At 42.3% G+C, this 25,682-nt stretch overlaps 1 protein-coding gene across 1 annotated transcript in view; it reads right to left on the bottom strand.

The window, feature by feature from the left end:
* The window catches only part of wscd2 (WSC domain containing 2), a 42,499-nt gene that overhangs the window by 11,055 nt on the left and 5,762 nt on the right, over positions 1-25,682 (bottom strand). Inside the window, exons 2-5 of the mRNA XM_037258252.1 lie at positions 6,324-6,454; positions 5,647-6,252; positions 2,157-2,271; positions 319-503 (exon numbers count right to left, since the gene is read on the bottom strand). Coding sequence (XP_037114147.1) covers positions 319-503; positions 2,157-2,271; positions 5,647-6,028 — 682 coding nt within the window. The 5' untranslated portion in view covers positions 6,029-6,252; positions 6,324-6,454. The remainder of the gene's footprint in view (positions 1-318; positions 504-2,156; positions 2,272-5,646; positions 6,253-6,323; positions 6,455-25,682) is intronic.

Consider the following 25,682-nt stretch of genomic DNA (forward strand, 5'->3'; position numbering starts at 1 on the left):
CAGGAGCCAAATTACATCTCGGTGGTCACTGTGAATTATTGTTAGGTCTTTCTTGGGGCACGCTCAATTTCTTTCAGTTGTTTTGGGTAAAATTGTGGGAATGATCGGATTTCTTATGGGCAGCTTTTTATTGCCTCCTTCTGGTGCTTGGGTAAGGGAGGCGAGAAAGAGAGAGAGAGAGACAGATCATAATAATGAAGAAAGTTGTTAAAATCATGGCTCTCATCTCCAAAATCCCATTCCTCCCTTGATAGTCGATAGCCCTGCGAGTACATAGACCAGCATGTGGTTCCAATGAAGCAAAGGGGATTTTCTCACGGCGCCGTGCCGACTCCTGGCTCAGCTCCAGCCTGTAGATGGATAGCCGGTTGGCTCCTCCGCACATGTTGCTCTTTTCTCCTTTACACTCCATGTTGCATTCGCTCTCCGAAGCATTGGCCGTCTGAATCTTGTGACCGCAGTAGCACTCGGCTCCAAACTCCAAACCGGCGTACATGTAACCTCTGCACGCAGAGAAGGAAGAAGGATTACCATCATTAGCGAAGTCGAAGAGGCGAGCGCTAATGACCTGAGCGTTCATTACGCCTTAATCCTTCCCTGGTTAATGTCGATTCATATTGAGAGCAACTGTAGTCAATAAAAGCAAAGAAATGATGCACAGAGGATGTTGAAGTACACATCAGAACACGTCCAGACGTCACTTTCTCAATCTCTCTCGCTCTTTTGCCGCTTGAAGACGAACGCCTTTATACATGCTAAGAGGTTTTGAGGCACGGCCAATTATAAATGATTGCAGTACTTTTTAAAAGTCTTTCCTCCTGTGGCCCCCCCTCTCTGTTGACTTGACACCCAAGAGGCCTTTCGGATGCAATTAGAAACCCTTCACACAGGATAGCCAACACACCCCGCAGCCCTGCCAATCAAACCCAAACCTCTGTTTGCCATTATATGCCGCTGCTTCTCATTTGTTTGTCTTCTTTTATTAAACCCTGCTCTGGAAATAGCAGGTGGGCTGGCCGGCTGCAGAAAGCCAGCGTGAGGAGAAAGCATCTGAAAACAAGCGGCTCGCTGCACCTATTTTGCACTCGGCGAATCAGTGATGGGTGTAATTCAGTGCATTCGATAGAGCCGTCCCCGCAATTCCTCGGGGAGGAAAAGAGGCGAGAGAAAGACGGCGGAGGAGAAAAGAAGACAGGAAGGGAGCAGGGAAAATAGAGGAGAGGAGCAGAGCTCAGAGGCAAACAATGAGCACTGATTAAACTGATTGGAATGACTGCAAGGAAAAAGCAGAGCGGCTCCAATAGTGGACGTTTGTGCACATTGCGAAGGCAAAACGTCGCAGCAATTCCAGTACGGAGACTTGGCTGGAAAGAGTAACTCAAGTGCATTTGAGCAAAAATGAATTTGGCCAACAGATCAACATTTAATGACAATTTCTTTCCGCACATTTACGAAAGCTGGCTGCAGGTATTTTTCCAGTTGAGAGAGACGCGTTAAGCCCACCGACTAAATCATCACAAAGGTGATGGAGGGTGAGGTTCGGGCCTGGCTAGTCAATTTCATCTCTACCAAAAGTCAGAAAAACATTTCTTCATGGAGCTTTGTGCACACTCACTCTCAGGCCTCTCATAAACCAAAAGCCTTTCTGCCAACAGGCACACAAACACAAGTACGAGAGTGAAGCTTTGAAAGCGGGTGCTTAACAATATATATGCTCACGGGTCATTTCATTAGGTACAGCTGCATTGCCTTTTCAGTTGGAGAAATGCGCAACTCTAATCTCAGAGGCCTCATGAATCTATAGTACATATAAAGTAAGCTAATTATTAATAATCCACAGTCATAAATTGAGCTAACAGCTCTGGATCTGAAGCTCATTAGATTGCAGGAGGGCATCGAATGTCTTACATTATTTGATAGGTTGCTGCATGGACCTCCGAAGTACAGTTTCGTCCTCAGACACCTGGGCATGCTGTTCAGTAGCTGCTATTTACAAGCGTACATGCATCCAGCACCTCTAATGAGGGAGAGCCTTTTAATCAGCCTGCGTGAATTTACATCACATCATCTGGACAAGCCATTTTAATTTGTATCTCAGTCTGACAAGGTAGGAAGAAGCAACGAAAGTGTCTATTTCTTGTTGTTGTATTTCATACCTTTCGGCACAGTTGTCCTGGCAACGGAATACAGTCATTTTTTTGTAATCAAAAAATGAAACTCCTTTTAGTGCCCGCTTTTGTGTTGAGTCAACGTAGCAGCCAAGATACTTTGCTGTAGATAATATAAAAGAAAAAAGATAGAAGGTTAAATTAGTTAGCAAAAGACACTTTGAATGAACACATGGACTTGAATGAATATGTACCTTGCACATGTTATTTCTGACAGAATAATTGACTCTAGCTTTGAAAAACAGACCATTTTCTTTGACTTCACGTGTGCAGTATTTAGTCAGCAGGAGAGGAGTTCAAACTGGGGCACAATCTTTATTTATTTATAAAGGCACACATCCCCTTCTAGTGGCCAGCAACTGTAGTGGCTCATCTCTGCATTTGTAGAAAGGTCGTGCGTGTGTGTGTGCATGTGTGCGCGTGTGTGTGTGTTTAAGCAAGGAATGAGGGCGATGGGGAATCGAGCTGCATTGAACTTCTGGCTTCTTCTCCAGCCACCAGACCAGCGGAGCTCAGCTGAATCTTCAGCAAACAATCCCTTTGCCATCTGTGATGTGCCATTACCGCTTTGAGCCGCTACTAATAGCTAAACGGCCCACCATTGTCTTGCTTCCTGCATTACTTTAATTGTTGTGGTTTTAAGCTCCGTATTTAAGCCGCATGCGATGCAACCAGCCTGTAATCTTCCTAGTGACTACTGTTCAGATTAAAAAAAATTAAATACGGCGGATTATAGGATAAAAAAATCTGTTGTTAACCAAATAGTCAAATTGCATCAGGATGCAACCTGATATTATACTTCATGCTGTTTCTCCACTATGGCCTCACTCTACCGACACCTTCCTTCAAATGTCAACTTAATTCAGCTATATTCAGTTCTTGCCTTCCGCCTCTCCCCACGCACGTCACCCTACTCCTGTTTGCGCGTTACATCCTGTGCGATTGCGCCGTGCCGCGCAAATGTGTTCATGTGTGCTGGGGCGATAGCCTGAGCTGTAATATTCCCCTCCAAATGAGATTCCGAGCCAGTGAGAATGGGTGCAGTCAGAGTGAGAGGAGGCTAAAAGTCTCTTAACTCCGGCATAACAGGATTTTGAAGATGGTTACGGAGTAATGAGAGGGTCTGGATGTAAAACGATGAGAGCAAGCCAATGCATTCAAGCCGCTAAGTACTCCATCATCACGTTCGGCTGCAGCCCTACGAGATTTGCAATTTGCGGGGAAAAGGACAAGGGCGGCGAATCCAAAAGACCTTGGTTTAATCAGATAACCTGGAGCTTCGATGTATGTATAGTGTAAATATGTTGGTTTCCAAGGCCTTCCTTCCTTCCTGTGGTGAAAAACACCTTCCTTCCCTGCTGGCATATTAAATAATGATATATAGTCTGAGTGGTGGCTAACAAAATTGAGCAAAGCTTTTGTAGTGGAATAACATTTTTATGTCCTCTAGCAGCCTGATCCTCCCTCCCCCGCCTGACAAAGGTCTCACGCGAGTCTCACCTCAACAAAGCAGGCGCCGCATTTAGACTGCCATCGTTTGTCTATTTGAATCCTGCCATGTTATTCAATCATAATAATGTTCTGTCTGCCTGTGCCGTTAACAGGGGCAAATGTGAAAGCCACACATGACAATGGCGCACGGGGGGGAAATACACGCCTCTTGATATCTATTTTAAAGATGCTACGAATGAATAAATAGAAATACACAAAAGAGAGCGTGTTATCTTCCGCTCAGTGGAAGTTGAGGGGAGTCTGGAGTGACTTGAAGTGATAAAATGAGCGTGCACTTTATACAATTCAAAATACAGCCATTTTCTCATTGTCCTACAGAAAATGACTTTCAGCTGGAGAGGTTAGTCATGTTGCTGAATGCTAATGGTGCCACCGCAGTGCTTTTGTGGGTCTACACGCTTTTAACAGCAGTGATGGAAGGGGACCGAGATTGTCAGCAATCTTACAATATTAGCCATTATGGAATGAGAATAGATAAACTCAGATTGTGCCATCGTGTGCTGGATTTATTGTCTGTTTTGTCACACAAGTCATGCGTGTTTTTTAATCTCGTCGAGTCGGCTTTGAACTGTCCATCCTGCTGCAATTCAGAGATGAATATGCTGCAATTTGCTTTGCAATTGTTATTGGAAAATATGATGCCTATTACCTTTCTAAGACAGGATGACATTTTTTCTAATTGCCATGATGTGAGTGTGTATACAGCACATTTGGTGCTAATAATAATAATAATATCAATCCATCCATCCATCCTGCATAACACGCCAAGTGATTCCCACCCGCTGTGCAGTGAAACATTAATGGGCCCTTTTCCGAAATCATCCAACTTCACTGAATTTCTTTGCTAAATTTTTCTTTTCATATACGAACGCCAGCAGCATCTCGTGGCAGGCAGAACAATGAAATGCTCTTCCACTATACTAAAGATACTGCAATTAACCCGTGTATGACAGTTTTGATTGGTATTGTGCTGAAAGATATTTCTCATTAAAAATATGCGCCTTGGTTAAATAAAGGTTAGAAAACAGCAGCACCCGGAAGTATTACGAAAGGCCCATTAATAATATTTACTCAATCTATACCACAGCATACACTCTTTAATTTTGATCTGGCAGACATGAGTGAGATGATGGGATCAGCTAAGTTACCCTCCAGTTAAGTTAAATGACACACTAACGGGCGTTTCCAGGATATTGATGTTATTAAATGGGGATTATTGAGCCAGAAAGGACGCTTGCCTCCTAAAATAAACCTTTTAAAGACTTTGTACGCCATACAATGCTACGGGTTTTTACAAGTGCCGTAGCGAGGGAAATTTATAAAGACGCTGTGAACCTTGCTATTAAGTTATTTAGATGTTGTGATTCTTCAGCTGTCTGCGTAGCAGCGCACAGCGCAGCTGAAGGAAGCACGGCGGAGGAGAACTCTCAAGTGGTTTTCCCAAATGAGGACTTAATCATCCTCATGACGCCGGCCGACTTACGGCATGGCAGCAAATGTTGAATCATTATCATTTTCGAAATCAGAGATTACTTTGGATCAATGTTGCATTAGCATACAGTATCATGTTGGAGGCTGCCAGTGTGTTTGCAACTGGATATGTATAATACATCAGAATATTAAAAATGCTGAGTTGTTTCATAATTAGTCAGAAAATGTAATTAGTAACTTCACAACACAAACACGAGATGGAATTATTATTGAAATGGTTACAATAACTTCCCCGATTACAATAATTTCCATGCAATAATTAGCGCATTGCGATGATTTGCCTTTTTCAAATTGGGCTCGTGAGTGAGTAAATGTGATTTACGGCCTCTGTTGTGAAAAGCGCTGTATTAGTTTGATTTCTGTTAATTAATTTCACCTGCCAGAAAGGATACACGCCACGTGAAATATGAAACACTGCAAGACTGGAGATCTATTGTGTGTACATGTGACTATAATATGTTTGCGTACAACCCACCTCGTGCGTCATCTGCCTCTTTTGCACTGCGGCGTTTCACCGCATGGCTCCGCTTGTTGGTGTAGTCCCCAGCTTTGCCCTCGTTTATCTGCCCTGCCTTTTTTTTCCACATGGGGGCGTAACCTCGTCCGGGCCTATGAGCCTCCTTAAATACCCGCATGATGCCCAGCCCTCCGCCGTCCGACGATGTGATCTGGCCGCCCGTCTCCGAGGCCACCACAGTGTATATAGGCATGCCTCGCTTCCCGCAACAGCTGTCGCCACCGATGCCGGCGTGCAGGAAGACGAGGCTTCCGGCAGTCAGGTAGAGCAAGCTAAGGGTGAAGAAGCGGATAGGTTTCCTGCGGAAATAACGCTGAATCTTCAGCAGAGGTTTGGCCATGCTGGCTCACCCTGCCACTGGAGCACGTCAGCCCAGTGATGAACACTCATAAAGCTAAAAGACTCCCGTTGACGAACAAAAGTCCAAATAAAAATCGTTTTGATGTGTTAATCTGGTATGAAGGTCATCCACACGACGGCATGAATAAGTCCGTCTGTGCGTCTTCAGACACCTTACACCTGCCAGGCATGTGTGTTCAAGCGAGTAAGAGTGTCCGCTGGTTCCTGTTGACAGCAAAGCCCAGAGTGCTCCCTCCGTCCATCCAGAATGAAAAGAGTGAAAGATTATCACTCACCACGCCTTCTGCGACAGTTATCGGTCCACAGAAAGAAGAGGGTTTTATTTAGTGGTCAGGTTGAAATCCTTTCACCTTTGAGTGGATGGTTCTTCACGGGGATCCAAGGGAGTCATGGCGTGACTAACCACCTGCAGAAAGGACACAAAAATTGAGAAATAAGTGGAGCGGAGTGGGCCTTTTCGCATGAGCAACACCAAATGACTCCCGTCAGCCTCTGCTGAAAACACAATAGAAAAGGTAAGCAATTAAAAAATGGTGAAACTGTGTTATTATTCAAAAAGGCGGAAAGCTTTACTTCAAGGAGTTGTACAAGTACTTTGTCTTGCATAAACTGGGTTAAGCCGGAGGGGAAAAAAACAAAAACAAAACTCTACCCTTTGGCACTTACACTAATGTCTTTTGGGAGTGGGACTGCACAAAAATGAAAAACATTCTCAGTCAAGATGGCGAGGTGATGATCATGTTCAGAGGCTGGAGAAGCATTGACAACATTTGAGTAACAAAGACTCCGCAGTGGTGTGAAATTCTGCAAATTTCAAATAAAAGAACAACGTGTATGATTCAACTCAATCTACGAGAACATCTTTTGACAACAAGCAAAGCTACTAATTAAGCAAGTGTAACATTTCTGTAGTGGTGGAGGGGGAGTTGCGAGTGGAAAAAAAAAGGGAGATTTGCTCTGAGATGTTGGATCACTTGAACTTTTGTTGACTCTTCTGAGACATTAAAAGGGAAAAATAATTTAATTGATGCAGCCGGGGCAGCAAGGCTAAGGCTGCCGATCCCCTCCAGTCTTTTTCAAGTAGCCTTGAGTAGGAGACTGAACTCAAATTTGACTGCGATCAGCGTGTGAATGACTTGCTTATTTTATTTCCATGACAGAACACTCAAGACAACTTTGTTAAAGCACCTTCAAGGTTGAACAACACAATTCACAGTTATGTCCAGACGTATTTATTTAGACAGTGGCAGTTTTTATGATTTTATCCAGAGACATTTTACACAGCACAATGGATTTCAAATGAAACAATCAACAGAGCAAGGTCACATTTGGAAAAAATAATATAAATTTATGAGACGCTGTATGCTAGAGTTTGAAATGCTACGGTCATTTCTGCTGTCTGTGATTGACTGGAATCAATGTGATTGCCCCAGGTCAGATGGGATAGGCTCCCGCTCCCCACAACCCTCAACAGGATAAAGGATAGAGAAAATGGATGGATGCATACTTGTTATGATCCCTTCAGGGGGAAATTCGAATGGCTGTGTATATTTTTGTTGCACAGCACATTGAGAACCGGAACACACAGGCACATGCAAGGAGAGATGTGAGAGTGACGGGGCGCACGGAAGGTGACTGCATCCCCGAGCTGAACTCAAGGACACCCCCGTCAGTAGTCAGAATGCAGACCAGCATTTCTCGAAAGTGCAAAGCTCAAGTCCTTATGGATAGGCTACTGCCACAACCACATTTTGAATGTTATTCCCCATTAGACTAATAAAGGTTATCTTATAACTATTAAAGACAGATTTGTGCATTTGGGTGTAAATCCCGCAGCCTCCCTCAAAGAAGTACTCTGTTCTGAGAGGACTCCAGGAGGCGATAATTGGTCGGTGTAACACAACGCTCCGCTGAGAATTTTCCAGAGTATTCAAGGGGACACACAACTTGGTGACTCCCGTCTGCCAACAGGACAAAACTGCAGAGTGCTTGTCACCCGAGACCTCGCTGGCATTGGCCCGCCGTCACCCCCACCCGCACAGCCATTTTACCCTCTGCTAAGCAGCGCTCTGCAAAGACACCCCTCACCCTGTTTGACTGCTAAGTGACCAAACTTTACTTGCGTGTCCTTACGGATGACTTTCATACAAGGATTTTGATTACAAATGTCTGCCTTTTAATTGGGCTCACTCTGACCAAATATCTTCTCCCGGGTCAAATTAATTTCCAAAATGCCAAACACTAAATGTTGAACTTAAAAATGATGAGAGTCACAGGCCACGCGCATCACTGAATCACTTAAATGGGGTCAGGGCAGTAGGATATAAAATGTCCATTAGAGACTCATTTGTTCACAAGAAAGGGAGGGAAATGGCAAAGAAATGCACCGCTTCGGTTGAGGCTCTAAGGCACAAACTGGACAGGGCCAGTCTATATGCTAACCTTTGGGGTTAATTGTGAATTTGCCCCAAATTTCCCTGCAGCCCTTACTTTGGGGTAGCCTACAAATTACAGGTACAGGACCCCCATAGTGTCTATAATTAAGAATAAATAAATAAAAGGGGAAAAACATTTTTGTCAATTATTATTACATGAACATGTTAGATTATGCAGAGTGAAATATCACACGCTTTTATTTTTGCAATGATGATAATGCTTTAGAGATAATGATTAACAAAAATAGTGTCTAAAAAAAAAAAAAAAGGGATGCTCGAAGCCCAAATATCAGGTTTCTGAGAAGTATGTTCATTTCTTTGCACTTCGTCTGTATGATATATTGCATCAATGCGCTGTGGCATGGAGGCGATCAGCATGTGGCACTGCGTAGGTGTAATGGAAGCCCAGGTTGCTTTAATAGCTGCCTTTAGGTCATCTGCAATGTCGGTTCTCTCATCTTTTTCTTGACAGTCTACCCTATACATTCTGTATGGCCTTTACTTTAGCTCAGCAACTCAAGCACACTAACACCCTGGTCATTGGACGTTCGGAAGGGTGTTCACATTCCTGCTGGAAAATAAAATCATCATCATCTCCATATAGGTTGTAAGCAGAGGCATGAAGTGCTGCAGAATTTCCTGCTGCATTGACTCTGGACTTAAGAAAACACAATTGACTAACACCAGAGATCATCGCTCGCTGGCTGTTGACTGGTACTGCACGCAACCTATGAGGACGGTGGCAGTGCGTATTTGAGTCTGTAGGTGGTTGGATCATATGGGACCACCTCCGTTGATCAAAGTTGGATACAGAGATGTCTTGTTAGCTTTATCGCTCGCATACGGGCATAAACACATCTGTGATGTAGCGACAATGGCGTGCTGGCCCGCGTGGGACCACCACCGTCATTAAAAGCTGTAAACATAGATGGCTGCTTTACAGGAAAAAAAAACATCTGTTACAAGTACGCCTCCATTTTTCTCAAAATAATGACATAGTTCTATGACTAAAACTAGCTTCAGCCAGTTTCTATCCAAAGCCTGCTAACAAACAGTGTGAAAGTGATGTCCCCCACCTCTCATTAATCATTGTGTTGTATGTTGAATACTTGTAAGAACTAAACGGTAAAAAAAAACAAAAAAACACACACACATTAGTGTCGCTGGTGCAAACTTTGTCTTGCAGCCGGCTTGAGATAGTATATTCAACAGACATGCAAAGTATTGATCTTATCTTGCCCTCTGCCATTAAATGAATAAAACCAGTATATCATCCTTCAAATCATTGTTATCCGAAAGGTTTATGTACCTGTTCCACGTGAAGAACCATTGAGGCAGTGAATCGCCAACAATGCAATGAATTTACATATAGAATACAGCTGTAGAAACAGTTTGCAAGCAAACTCCTACACACTTTCTGTAGTCATGGCAGTTTTTCAACCCTGTGTCCGTACTTTGCCCACGGAGTACAAATGATTCATATTTCAAGATGATTCATATTGCAAGACTAACTAGCTCAACGGTAAGCCGTTGTTGCAAATCCTATAATTTGTTTGTCTTGGAGAAACTGAATCACAGCTCAGTGTGGGGGCCTTCGTTTAGAAGGCGTGAATGAAATATGCAAGCAAATGTTGCAGCTCATCATGCGCTCAGAAACAGTATTTGGAAATTCATAGCAGCCTGCTGGTCAAGAATTTTGCTTTACGTTTCAGGTTGCTTTCATGAGAAATTGCTCAGCAAGGATAAAGAGCTTGAGTTATAAAAGCCATGTCTGGTAAAAAAAAAAAAGAAAAGAAAAAAATGAATGGACAGAGGACTGCTATTCACTTTGCCTCTCACCCTGTGCAACAAGGCCACACGCATACATTACTGCTTGGATTTCATAATCCCACATTTTGGAAAATAAAATTAAATTTGACTTCAAATGAGGCCGCTGCTGCGTCTCAATTGTGCCTGCAATTCCTCCGGCCAGTTTGAACGCAAAAGCGCATTTACATTGACAGCGCCATGCGCCATCTTGGCTATATGGTAGCGAGTAGGAAAATGTTATCACAAGGAGTAGCACTTTTGGAGACAATAAATCATTTTTCCTTCATCCTTTTGCAACTGGAGATTTTTGTATCCCCAAGCATACCTTGCAGCCTCAACAATCATGTCCCTCAGGGTTGTGTAATGGAGTTAATGCTGGTTCCTCGATGGACTGAAATCCCTCAACCGTGTGATTGCCATTGGTTATGATTTCTATGCTCAACATTAACTCCCCTTCACTCCCAATTAAAGCCGAAACGGTATGAAAATTCCACCTCATGATTATAATGTCCAGAGATAGTACGGTTATCAGGAGCACCTAAAACATTGCAACAAGTGTGACTTTAAATACAAAACGATATCATCAGCAAGCAACCAAACTTTTTGTACTTGTAATTCATTACGAGTTGAAACTGTTAACAGCAGCAAGAAAGCTATATTATCAATCAAGCAAGACCACTAAAAAAAATGTGATGAGGATTTATTAAAAACAATGCAAGCAAGCTTTATGTAGAACTTTGGTGTTTGAAGAATTTGGATTTGATGTATTGCACTGAAAAAAACATTCTCGGCACAAAGGGTAAACTGCTTGTATTCAAATTTCCAATTTCATCACATTGCTGTGTTTGTGCCTGCTTGTGGTTGTATTTGTCGGTGGGCAAAATCTCGGGCATTGCACCTGCTTCTGATTACTCTCCGCTGGCTATTTACGTGCAGCTGAAGCCGCAGAAAGGCGCCGGATCAATTTCATTGTCTAGCACTACCCTCCCAATGTTTTTCCTCTGTGTGTCCTAGGCTAGAATTAGTTCCATTAGTTTCCTAATTCTGCACATTGTGTTAAAACTCTTGTATAAAAATACCACTCTGATTTTCCTGATCTTTAATGTTATCAACTGTGGCTTTTCCTCTTAGTTTTTTGTTCTCTTTGTTATTTATTAGCATTGAGCTTTTGTCTTGTTTTAATTGAATACATTTTTTTTTAGTTCCTGACTTTTTGCATTCGTCCTTACTTTAATACATTTTGTTGAATGAATCTTCGGAACAAACCGCCTTTACAGTGCATATCTGTGACGTCAGCATTTGCTTTTCTTGTCTTCCCGAAAACTGCCGTCTCTCTCTAGTTTATTATCATATATGGAAGAATGTACAACTGGCCTCAATATTACTGCAAATGACATCGTCCGAAAAGAAGCAGGTACATTTTATAATGAAGGTTAAACATCGCAACACTGCTATTGCTGGAAAAAGTCAGCGTCCCCTCGAAGTAAGACGATAGTGTCCTCCAGGAATACTGTGGCACACTTTAATGTATTCAAATACTTTCTGGGCTTTGTCAATGGCGAGGAAAGTGGAGAACCGTCAAGGACATGATCAATCATGAAATTATCTGCCTGTGCTTCTTTGTCATTTTTTTAAAGCCCCACATATTTCTACTAGATGCATCTACTCTATGAACCTGTCACATATTAATTCCATTCAATTAGTCCAGAAAAGTGGCAACTAAAAATAAGTCATGACTTTTGACGACAACAACTCCGGAAGAGCGAGAGGGAGGAAATGAAAAGGACGAGGTGCCATGGAGGTCTTTTTGTCAAATCATGGCAATTACTGCGGCGGAACGGACATGAACCCACTGCATGAGCATTTATTCGCATTCATATTAAATGAGCCAGCAAATATTTAATCATAGAGGATTTAGGGGAGCTCACGTCAAAGTTCATCTTTGGTGAGCGGGCTGACAGCCAACTCAGCTCAGCTCTCGCTGCAGGCAAATGGTTCCACGAGTCAAGCCATAAACATTATTCGTATCCGTCTCGGGACTCATTGTTGAATAGAGAGTTGAGTTGTGCAAGACAGCTCAACAGATCAACACCTCATCTGGTGTTCGCAGGAACACAATAGCACTTGCGTGAGTGACGGCATCTCGATGGAAATGTGATCAAAATGTACATTTGCGTCTTGCAAGTTTGACAACTCAGCATCTAACACAGACAGGCCAGAGATTAACAGGGTGAAAATGAAAAAAATATATAATATTGAATGAAAATATTGTACAATGAATACGTGATATGTAAGCCAATAGCCTCTGATGAACATTTTCATTTGCCCTGGAAAATTCTTTTCATTTTAAAATAAAGATCTCTTGCTGACTATAACTAGCCAGCTGGATAAGTATCTACAGATGTTGTCAAATTCCCTACTATTCTTTTTTTTTTTTTTGCTGCCAAAATGGAATTCTTCCCTCAAACCCCCCTGAGCAAACATCACGTCAGCTGATTTTCCCTATTCTAAAATATTTTAGATTTGGTTGAAGTTGCAAGATCTCTTGAGAGCATCTACACTCCCCTTCTACATTTTATTTACAGTGAGGACAATTTCATAAATCTTGCTGTAGACTAAGATACTTTGAGGTTAATATAAAAAGATGAGAATGCCACAGGAGATTCTTTCAATTTTTATTGCCCTGGTATAGCTACATATCTGTATCCGATGATATACAATTGAAGCACCTCATTTTATGTAAGCACAAGTATTGGAACAGATAGTCTGGCCTTGCTTTCTGCTTGCTAATGAGAGGTTTTCATTTTTGGAATATTACTGCTTTTGCCTATTTTCACTCTCTGGAAATTGTTTGTGAGGATTGTTGTAGGAGTCTTACTTTAGAGCAAAATGTTTCTGTCGTTAGCGATTGTCTTCTATTTGACATCTGTTACTTAGTACATCAGTGTTTTATTTTCTTCTTCAGAGCAAATTTTTGGCCTATGGCTTGAATTGATAGTCCACCTTTACTCATCTTCTCAATTTCTTTAGGTTACCGTATTTCCCGGACTATAAGGCGCACCGGACTACAAGGCGCACCTTCAATGAATGGCCCATTTTAAAACTTTGTCCTTATACAAGGCGCACCGGACTATAAGGCGCACCATTAATGCATCATGTCAGATCTTTAATCCAAATCAAATTATTCTCCATTTTATCTTTTTTATTTCAACTTCAGATGCAACAAATTACTTTATAATCACAAAATAATGATCCATAGTCTTTTTGATTCATGATTCATAGTCTTCAGCGGGCCACTTATGATTGATTTCATGACACAATACTTCGGGTCAGTTTAAATTTAGGAATTTGGTCCATATATAAGGCGCACCAGACTATAAGGCGAACTGTCGGCTTTTGAGAAAATGTTAGGTTTTTAGGTGCGCCTTATAGTCCGGAAAATACGGTATATTATATTGAAGTAACGTAATGAGCAGTTTGCATACTATGTTCCTCTTCTTTTCAATTCATCAGCGGGTTCACACGCAGTTACGCAGCTATGATGAGAATCTTTTGAGGTGAGAGATATCAGCGAGACAGGCCGCAACACATAGGCGGGTGATGAATGACTCTGTCATATAGTGTGTCTTCAGCACCCCAGCAGTAGAAGAGTTAAAAGTGCAGCTTCCACAGTCCTGACCCTTTTCCTCACCCTTGGGACGGTCTTTCCATTCTGAGCCAATGTTTGGCCAGTCAATGCACATAAGCATGTTTTATCAAATCAAATAACAATGAAGATCACATTCCTACTTCAAAGACAAGTGTGGCGTTTATGTTCACATTCAAATGCAGAAAATGGATTCATCATCAAAAGCACCACACAATGATTTAATTTAGCTCATTTTGTATTATTTGTGAGTCCCGTGAGCTTGTAACACTAACTTGGCATTACAGCCGAGCAAGCTAAATCGGAACTGTGGTTCCGGTAAGACAAAACACTTTGCGTTCCAAACAAGAGACAGCCGTTGCAAATGTCAAAATAAAACGTGAGCAAACAGCTGGATGCCAAGCGTGTGCTCAAGTGGCTCACTGAGCGCAGATGGTTGCTCGACGGAGTGCCTGACCCCTGAAACGGGAAGTGGGAACATGGCTGCTTCCCACAACAACACGATCGCAATGCCAATGTGTCTTTCTGGGAAATATCACCAAGGTACAGTTTTTGAGCTCCACTTTTGGCTCCCCTCGTTCGTGCAAGTCACTTTAATTAAACAAATGGTTGATCTCAGTGTGTGCCTCCATTAGGGTTTGGCTTGATGCCTGATATGCTTAATTGCTGGTGGCTACTCAAAAGGAAACACATCAGTCAATGATTTTGCAAGACTTTCTATATGGTGACACATTGTAAAAAGCTTTTTTTCAAGCTTTGATGTGCTTTTGCGCTTCTTCATTAAATCTGACTTGCAAACCGAAGATTAAGGAAACGTTTGCCGCATGCACCTCCACTCCAGAGTCTGTCATGGTAATTGTTATTCAGCAGTAGAATATCCCTTTCATCTTCTCTACCAAACACATAAATAGTTCTGTTTGTCACATTACCGCCAACTGAATGACTTGATTGCTGAGAGCTAAATGGGGCAATATTTGAAGTGTGCCGTTTTCCATTTTTGATTTATTTCAGATTAAAGATCCACCACGCTCCACGAGTGCGTGTGAGTGCTTGTGTGTGTTCAATGTACACAATTGTGCAAGTACGATAAAAATCCCATCGAGGGTTGTGATTGTAACACATTATCTGAACTACCTGATTCTGACAGTTGTGCTCCCGAAAGCAAAGAAAAGTAAATAGCCCAATCTGTGAGTAAAACATCACATATTTACACGTTTTCACAAAGGACTCAACAATCGAGCTGAATGCCAACATCACAAACCACAGAGATGTTTCGTCCCAGGAGTTTCTGACATAGTTTGCGCTCCAAAACCTGAGATCAAAACTCCTAAAAATATTCTCCTAACTTCTTCAGGAACTGTAGAGCCAATCCTGTAGAGGCTGCTTAAAATGGGCGTGCTCACACTGATACTGACAAAATAAACAAGCACAATGAAACATTTTTGCTGTCTTGTGTCAATACACTCGACACCACGGTGCTAAACTAAAAAGTGGCTCCACTCTTGTTTTATAGTAAGAGCCTGCAAGCAAAGTAGAGTCCTAAACATATGGAGGAAAAACGAAAGGCTTTTCTGTCCTGCTCTTTGACACTGTTGCCAGTCTGGCAGTTTACGGTAATAATGCAACAGATGAACAGTTCTCGTAACTGTTTTGTTTTGCAACCTTTTGGAAACCACACACAAATTCTTATAGATATTCTCTCGTGGTCCTACAATGATTCCAGTGTTGAATCCACAAAGCCTTAGGGTAATTCAAATATTCGTACATTTTTGCATTGCAGAGGATGAACAAATCACAGAAAGACAATTTAAACTCAGTCTAGCAAGCTCAGAAATTAAACCCGGTATGGCACGAAGAAGAGCTCATTGTAATCCTGATAATACTCAATGGTCCATTAAGATCGGTGGTGACCTTTTACACTGAAAGAGGTACTAAGTTAAAGGCTCTAAAAATAATCTAATCCCCCTCTTTGACCGCTGCACAGAAGCATTAAGCTACCGCTTTGTAATAGAGTGATTGACGGTCAGGATGCCTCTCCATTAAACAGTAATTTGTAACCGACATGGACAATATAATAGCTTCTTTGTGCCTGCAGGCGCAAAGTTCAATCGGGCCACAGGAGAAAAAAAAAAAAAAAAAAAAAAAGGCAAGGCAAAAAAAATAGAAGTTATCAGTTCCCAAAAAATAGCATCAGCATCCTTGCTAATGACGCACAAAGCAGCAAGAGAAAGTTAAAATAGGCTCTTCCAGGATTTCATGCCCCTTGAGTGACTGCCACACCTCCCTGCCCTCGATCCACATCGATGCCCATTTGACAAACAATCACTTGAATCGAGCCTCTTAAACGGCTTTATAAAAGAAGCAATTATTCTGCAGCCGAGGCACCATCAGTAGGAGATCAAATGATGTCTTCCGCTATTCACCATGAACAAAGCTCCTCATTCATGGCCAAACAGAATATTAGCAGTTTTATCCAAAGAGACCTTTTGCCCCCTCTCCTCTCCCACCTGAACTAAGCGCACTGGATCTGGGCATTAATTAAAAGCGAATTCTCCCAGCTCAGTTATGCTGCAAATGGCAGGCCTCTCTGCTCGAGTGGATTTAAGAGGGGATTGCAGAGGGTCTCAGCAAATGTTTGTTTGGTCAGGCAGACAAGGAAAGAGTTGGAAAAAGGAAATGCCTCTGCAAGGAACTTTCTGGAGGTACCTTTCAACTATGTATTGTGAGGTTAAAACGTTCATTACAGACAAATTCGACCAGCGAATAGATAATGTATAATACGTTCCATGTTGTGGTAAAGATTTGCAGACAACATTGTCTCAGTAAGGGTAATTTATGCATTGTCTTTCAAACAGTAATCTCTGCTGTGTATTGTTTAAAAAAAAAAAAAAGGGCGACCTTACTGAAACAGATGTGAAAACAACAAGAAGGCTTGAGAAGAGTTGTTGAAAAATTCCTTGGCAAAAAATAGACAATTACATACTTTTCAACTTCTCTGCTCATCTTTGAATGCAGCTCGAGCTCCGGATCTGTTTGAACAACCATCCCACTCACTGACAAACAAGAACTATTGCAAGTTTGCTGGCGCACAAAGCCAAGCCTTGTAGACCAGCTTATGTCATCATTTGCACAAGAACGCTTTTTTTTTTTAAAGCATAAACGGACATTCTGGAAGATTTAGAAGCCTTTTGGAAGCTCAGTTTTTGTCCGAAAGAGAGCAAGAGAGAGCAAACGAGAGAGAGCGAGAGAGCGAGAGAGACAACATTTTCACAAATGTCACCGTGTATTGTGTGCTCATCTCACTACCAACAAGGACAAGTGTAGCAATGTATAAAGATTTCTTAGAATCCTTCTGTCCACTTGAAGAGCGACCAACAAACATTCCTGGTAAGAATCATAACTGAAAGGATCTTTACTAAGAACAGAAACAGCTTACTATAATCGAGTAGCCTCAGTGTTGCAGCAGAAAGAATTCTCAGAGGGAGATGTATCACATGACCACCACCCCCCTCTTCTCAGTTGGACCAATGTGAGAAGGAAAAAAACAGCCCCATGCTCCTTGGTGCAAGCGGACAGAAAGAAGGCCCTCTACTGTAAAACGGCTCCAGCTCCTAGGTGATCGAGCACCCACTCGGCTTGAGAGTGTTTGAGGAGATGGCCGAATCCTCGAGCATCTCTGACGTGCAACTCAGCCCTTTACTTTCATTTAGACGGTCCATACTTGGAAAGGAATGAAAGGAGGATTGCGCATACGTCTTAAAACGCTCCCACCATTTGGGGTAGATGAGCGGGAGGTAAAGTGCCGCGCAAGCACTGGAGAGAGCCGCGGTGAAATGAAAAGGTGCCAAGATGAGGCTCGTTGCATTAGAAGTGATCAGTATTGACTAAACCTCACTTGCCGCTTGCAAGGGACATTTCTGTTTCATAACCACCGCTGCGAGTGCAGAACCTCCTCTTAAACAGCTGAATCAATTTCCAACGAGATTAAAAAAAAAAGTCATTGCAAATGGTCTTTTAGCTTTGCTGGGCGAGTGCGGTTTGATAACCACTTATTGTTGACCAGCGGGCATCATTTGCGAATCAGATAAGCCCAGATCAATAAAGACGAGGATTCAAGTCGTTAATAAAGACGATGTCTCGGGTAAAGGGAGGGGGGGGAATCCTAATCCTAAACACTACATGCTAGGATCACTTCAGACAATACAGGATCATTAAACAGCAAGCTGCTGTCTCTGCATGGAGCACACTTAACAGTTGGCTTTAATTAAACAGTCGAGTAATCTTTATTTTCTAGGAAATAACAATTTTGTCGGGGACCTGTTGCATGTTGCACTCTTCGCTGACTCTTTGTTTACATTCCTTGTCTGTGATTATCTCAAATGAATGGTGTGAGCGAGGCAGAGAAAAAAGCCTGAAAACAGAATAATGAAAATTTAAACACTTTTAACACTTGCATAAGTGCATTAGCCTGCGGTGCTTCTTGTTGTTTGTTTTAGTAACATTTGCAGATTACAACAAAACAGCGCTTTAAACAGGGGTGTCCAATCCAGGTCTATAAAGTAGAAACCCTGCCGCAATTTGGCTTTAGCCAAAGGTGCTACTAATCGACTGGTAGGTAAACGAGCCGTGGAGCTAATTAGAAGTACCCATGGCTAAATCTAAACTGTGGCAGGTTTTATACTTTCTGGACCAGGATTTGACTCTGTATTAAAACTGCATCCAAAACTAAAAGATGTTGGACAGAAGTAAAAGTTGAGCAGCATAATAAAACCAATAGCAAAGTCGATGATATTATTTCATTTTAATAAGCAGAAAGAAAGCCTGGCGTGAAAGCTGCCAGCTCGTCTGTCACTCAGCGCCGTGCTCAAACCAGCGCGCTGTTTGGGATGCTCACTGTGCTCGATGACGCAGAGAACAGTGCAGTGGTCCGAATGCATTTGTTTGAGGAACGTCTATGTGTGTGCGCATGCGTGTGCGTGCGCGTGTGCGTGTGTGTGTGCATGCGTTGTTCATATGGCGCGCAAAATGTGTACCGAAGCATGCGGCCTCATCAGCCTCACGCAAATCTGCTCGTGAAGGTCGAGCAGCACCAGAGGCCAGTTGTCAACAAATCTTTTCCAATTAAAAATAATCATCATTAGAAGCCCCCGCTGCATGTTTATCCTATTTTTAGTCAACTGTTGATGTGCTTCAGAAGTTGCCGTTGTCATTCACTGCAGCACCATCATCTCGATAAGAAATGACAAAATCACTGGCGCCGCTCGACTCGACGTGGAACAGAAATGTATTCAAGGTGGACTTGTGCCTCGGCATATTTTTAAGCCATTCGTTCATTTCCTGCCTTTTTTCCTTATCGAAAAATGTGCAAGTGGAAGACCTTTTTGGGTGCAGTTGGATGTAGAATCTGACCTCAAAGTGTAAAAAGTTACCACATGCAGCTGAAGAGTGAAGGGAAATTGAGAAAGGGTCACTTCTGCAATGATGGGAACCGCTCGGTGACAGAGGTGCATGCGATGAAATGTGCCTTTGTGTGATGTCGAGGTAAAATGGGCAAAGCATCTGGGGATTTGGGCTCTCTGACAGCTGCCTACTTTGAGCTGGCAGGAAGAAGGAGCGAGCCTCGGTGCCGCAGCCCCTGCTATGATGAATAAAATATGACGAGCACACGTGGTGGCGGCTCACCGTTGCGCTGATGCAACACGGAACAACATCTCAAAAGCAAACAAAAAAAAAATTCGCGCGAGTGCGTTTGCGAGATAGGGAAGCTGTTAAAGATTGATCGTAAGGATGAACATGATGGTGACAACAGCGTGAAAACTTGACTTTTTAAAGGAAGACATCCAAGAAAACGCTTCTCTGTTGATTTTTCCCACTGTGCAATTTTGTTAGAGGAATGGCCGATTGTTGAATCTTTTTAAATACTGTTTTTTGGGTTTTATTTTCCAAAAACATTTATAAAGGAGAAGATAAAAGCTCTGAAAATAGAAAGTGACTTGCTCCTGCCAATTCTCCAGTCCTCAAGACATGAAGGTGTTCTTTCTTCCAAGCCAGTAAGACCCGTCGATTTATAAGCTACCAGAAGCTTGGAGCTGGAAAACACATCTAAATGTAAAAAAACATCAGAAAGCAGCTACACAGTGACACAGTGACCATGGCCTCGAGTAACTGATCAAAAAATATTGCAATCCATGACAGAAGAACATGGAACGGTCTATACCACAGGTGTCTAACTCAAGGCCCGGGGTCCAGATACGGCCCGCCACATCATTTTATGTGGGCCGCGAAGACAAATTGTGCATCAAATTCGTGTGTCATTGCAAGAATTGCAAATTGTCTTCACTTTTAATAATATCTTTTTTTTTTTTTTAAATATTTGACCAGTTTTTACTCGTCTGATTTGAAAACGAGTTTGTCAGTTTGTTTTGTAGCTTTTACTGGATATAACAATCATACATTTATTTGGGTTGACAGTCATAATGGCCCTCTGAAAGAAGCTATGTCTACAATGCGGCCCGTGAAAAAAACGAGTTTGACACCCCTGGTCTATACCAATTCATCACGTAGATTCAAGATTCAAGAGTTTTTATTCGCCATGTTTGAGCGTGCCAAACAAGGAATTTGACTTCGGTAAATCACAGCCTCTGTTCAACATTTATATTTCCAAGGTAACCAAGACATTGTCATTATCTGACAATTAGGAAAATTAAACTAGAATCAGCAAAAAAAATCATTTTAGGAAATAAATACACACAATGAAACTTAACTGGTCAGAACACAAGTTACATGTTCACATCCAATACAAAACTGAAGAATTCTGACCAAGAGTAGAAGGAGGGAAAAAATCCAGAGCCATCACTTTTATAATTTTTTTTACGTATAACCGTTTTAAAAGTAGTCATTGTAGTAAGAGCTGTCACACAGTAAGAAATTGCAAGCTGCACTGACATGCTGTGATCTTGGTCACAAATCGATTTGTAGCCCTCTGAATCCACAAAGGTTGAATTGAGGCTGCTTGACTTCTCCTGCTTGTTGAAGACGTTTCACCTTTTTATCTAAACACTTCTTCACTAGTAAATTTTTAGGGGAGGAAGTTTTCTCAGTGCGTGTGTCCCCAGGGCGAGGTCAACAATAGTGCATTGTTGTTGTTGTTGTTGCTGCAGCCTTTAAGAATAAAGAAGCAGGAATCCAGTTGCCTTAAATCAACCTTGGGGGATTACTATGACCTGGATGTCTGAGAATCTGCACAGGCAGCCCTCTGAATCGTAATCGAATCCAATTATGAGGCGGCTACAGATTGCCAACACTGGTTGTGAGTGACGCTGTCATGGAGGTATTTACTTATCAGTATGCACCTTCCTGTCTGTGCCTGGATTTTTTATGATGTGGAGGCTTTCATGCAAGGATTTTCCAATGAAATGACTGGTGAGATGCCTGATAGTAATGATATTCAAATGATGAGGAAAACTTTTGTTGTTTGACGTATTTGAACAAAATATGTGTATGCCTGGTTAATGCTGTCACGATTACGGCGGTTTAATCCGGATGCTGAATTTGTGTCACTCCACATGAAAAATCCCTTTTTACATTTCATATCACTCTGAAACGTCAAACTGTAATTTGTTACGCTTGTGACATCTTATTGGAAGGGCCAAACGAAAACAACACGCTGGAATTTATTCATCCCAACCTGAAAATTATTCTACGGCCAAAGCACTTCATATGGTGTATCGATTTTGTGGGTGACTCGCGTTTAAGCTATGGTTGAGGTCTGTGTTCTTGAGCGCCCTTGTTATCTGTGAAAGGCAGACTGGATTTTTCTGCCGCTGAGTTTACTAGATAAAAATAACGTCTAACATACAGAAACAAAAAGCAGGCGGAACATAAAGAAGTTCCACTAATCGAGAAATGACATTTGAAAAAAAGAAAAAAGCCCCATGATGGTGTTAATGGGTCGGGAAAAGAAGCGCAACTCCCACCTACCCAAGCGTTACATTAAGGTCCGCAAAGCCACACGAGACAAGGCAAACAGCAGTGAGCGTTTTAGCCTGGGTGTAACCGTGCAGCTCCGGCGGCTGACTGAGGAGAGGGTTGACTCGGGGGTCAGCGAAGTGATGAGCGCCGAGCTTGAGCTCAGCCATCGCCGCCAGCAACCTGGGGAAGACATCTGCTCGCTCACCCAGACAGCGGAGGCGATGAGAGCTGACAATGTGGCAATGTGCTCTTGGCTGACCAGGTGTGCTTCATTTACTGCATGTTCCAAACATCAGCACCAGCCCGAGCAGTTTAACTGACAGATGGAGAATGTTAAGGCGGCGGAGGAGCTCATGCGTGTGCTGTGCTTACAAGCAGATCCACAAAAGTAGCTGATAAAGGGATCGACTTTAGGCGCTCATCCTGCTTGATGCTGCCAGCGTACGAAATTATCAGAGCAACATGTATTGCTCGACCTAAAAGTAACAACCTCTTACTTTAAGCGCAGAAGAATAGAGAAGCCTCTATTTCTGTTGAGAATCTTTGCAAATTAAATCCTAGGGGATGCAATAACTGGGCCTGGAGTCATCAACGGACTGCATTTTAATTTTCACAACCACAACGCCGATGGTAACTAGGAACTGTGCTCTCACCCTATATGGATCACTACATTGGAAATTCCAAATAATCGCTTTTTACCATATTGTTTCAAGAAATAAACTCTATTTTAGTATTTTTCTGATCTTTGAGATGAAACTATACTCCGGGGATTTGGTGCCTTGCTCACCTATGCGGTACTCAAGTAGTAAACCAGTCTCTCTTCCCTATTGTGTATCCCCATATGGATTGTGAACCTGCCACCCTCCATTCCTCAAGCAACACACAAAATGAGCCACTGCCACCCATTACAATGATTTATAATGAACATTATAAAGCCTAAGCACTTGAATAGTTTGAGCAGAACTGACACTTTTAAGTCAGCACACAACCCAGACACCACTCGCCAAAATCATGGAATTGTGATCAATGGGCAAAAGCAGCAGGATTAACAACAGATAAACACACAGTGTTTGCAAATGTGCAAAATCCTCCACGGTAGATCACCAATTGATTCTTTTCCAAGGTGCCTTGTGCAAAGTCCTGCCTCCGGTCTGTCGATCCACGTCGTCATTTCTGTTGCACGAGTCACTCGGTTAATTGTTATCACTGTACAGTGTCGCTTTTTTCCATGCTTCATATAGTTAATGTCTGACTGAGGCCACTGAGATCAGACTGGGGTGTCCAGAGCTCCCAAGTATTTCAGTACCAGAGCCAGTACCGACGGGGATGAGTGAGCTTTGTGAAGATTGGGAGTCTGAAAAGACTGTCAAGTCCACGTGGGGAGATTGCAAACAATAGCATATTAATATTACGGTGGAGTGGTTGCCTTCATTTTTATTCTTCAGGTCTCCTTGAGCCAATTTAAGACAATGCTCGGATAGTTATTCAAGGTTTTATGAGGACACTTGACTGATTATTTCTATTTGTTTTATTTCTCATGGGAAGAAATATCGCATTACAAATTGTGGTCAACAATGCGCTTAGCCACACATTTGACTTTTGTTATCTCTTTATTTGAATTACTTTGGATTTGATGAAACAGCCAGAGCAGACTTTTTCTTATTGTCAGTACTGATTTGATAAGAGAAATTGTGTGCATCTCCAAGTGAGGCATGCAGGGTCCATTTTGGCCACCTTAAGTTACCAAACATAGTTCCTTAGAGGGCAAAAATGAGCGAGGACAACGATAATCTCATTTTCTACTTTGAGGGTGTGGGGGGTTACAGATACACATCTTGATTTAGCCAACTTGTCCATTTCACAGCAACCTGACAAATTTCTCCAGCTAGTGTGACAGCCCAATTAGGGCCCAGAAGACTGAAAGGAGATCTGAAGCTGCAACTGACAGACGCAGAGGTGGGTGGGTAGTGGCGGACCATTGGGTGGGGGGGGCTGTTTGGCTGATTTGCGCCGTCTGATTCTTTGTCACACTGGGGCTCCTTCTGCTGTACTGTTAAGACAGCCCCTGTCAACATCTCCTGCCATCCTCTTTAGAGCAAAAAACATGTCTTTTTTCTCACGCTGCTGTCCAAATACGGATGGATGTGTTTTTATAGATCAACGGAAGCCGCCCGGAGCAAGCGGTGGTCTCGAAGCGGAGGGAGCACCGCTCGGCTCCTCCTCGATATGGACGCTCTCGTATCCACTCTAAAGTTCTCTGGAAATCAAATTCGATTTCATTGGCCTGACATTTGGTTCAGTGGCTGCCCAGAGATCAGAATTTACATCTCATGTGCATCAAAAAATGTATCCTTGAATGTATCTGCTATATTTACTTGCTTAGCAGCAGCACTATTTCTCACCGAATTAATCTAAGAACTGAATGTGCACCTCATTCGAAACAGGTTAGGTATCTAAACCCAAATAATTACCTGTTCCAAATCTGTGCACTTTTTCTTCAATCACATAAGAAGAGAAAAGCGACAATGGTGCTATCACAACATCACCTCATAAGGAGTAAGTAATAAGCTCTACTGTTAGCCATGTGCTGCTCACAGCCCCCAAGGGGCATATTTACATGATGTCAAGGGAGCGCTAGCAAATGTGATGTATTATATATGCGTCTTAATTCTCCCTCTTTTTTTCTTCAGCTTGTCAACTTTGTAACAGCGGGGAGCTGTAATTTCTAGTGTTACACGTTTGGCCAATATTTTTGAAAGAAAGCCCATTAGTCAAAGACAAATGAGTCTTGAATTAACTGGCAAGATTTGATGGCCCCAGTTCCTAACAGGGGAGTCACTTAACCAAATCTTCATTGGAGGAATTTGCCGTTGCCAGGATGGAGCAGCAGGTACACAGAGGAGAGCCCAGCTGTTTCACACCAACAAAGGCCTTTTTTGTGAGGTAGGGATCCTATTGAAGAAAGGACAAGGGGGTGTGCTTCTCGAGGTGAGCAATTACAGTGTGATGTGCTAATCTGAGCAACTGGCATCGTCTCAAGGTCATCTGCTCAACACGGCGGCTGTGTCACTTTACATGCACTGGTTGCCCACTTTTCTTTGGCACCTTTTTCCATTTGCTCAATTACTATCACACCTCCTCCTGTCACCTTGTTCTTGCACAAATAAACAGATTCGGCTCGACTGGACCACCGCCTACTTGAATGAGAATGAAAATATGCCAGCGTTGATGACACATCTGAGACTTTAAGTGCCCTTTTGTTGAACTTGGAATAGCCATTTGAGTGTTTTTCCCCCCCATTTAGATTTTTTTTTTTACACACAAAAGTAATAAAATAGCAACACCAGTACAAATTTACAATCATTCTCTTTACAAATATGACAATGCTGTTTTAAATGCCGTCCATATTCATTTAGTGATTTGGTTTAAGCAGATCAAGCATCACATTAGGGTATCTACTGATATCGTCTGTTTGCATATTTGTTATTGCATCAGATCACAGTTGTTTGTCTGCGAGATTGGTCAACATTTCTAGATGGCAATTCATTTACCAATGTGCTTATTATTGCGGCTGTAGATTGCAACGATGTGTGACCACTCGCTAACATACGTCGGAGGTGCCCTTATAGTATTTTGCTTCTCTCATTAAGCCACATACGGTAACTAAAATAAGAAGATGAGAAAAACAGTTGTAAGTATGATGCAATGTATGCTAGTTCGACACCTCCACAGTCAGGCGCGTTGTTAAAATGACTCATTTCCAAGAAAGTAAC

The sequence above is a fragment of the Syngnathus acus genome, chromosome 9 (assembly GCF_901709675.1).
Source record: "Syngnathus acus chromosome 9, fSynAcu1.2, whole genome shotgun sequence".
NCBI lineage: Eukaryota > Metazoa > Chordata > Actinopteri > Syngnathiformes > Syngnathidae > Syngnathus > Syngnathus acus.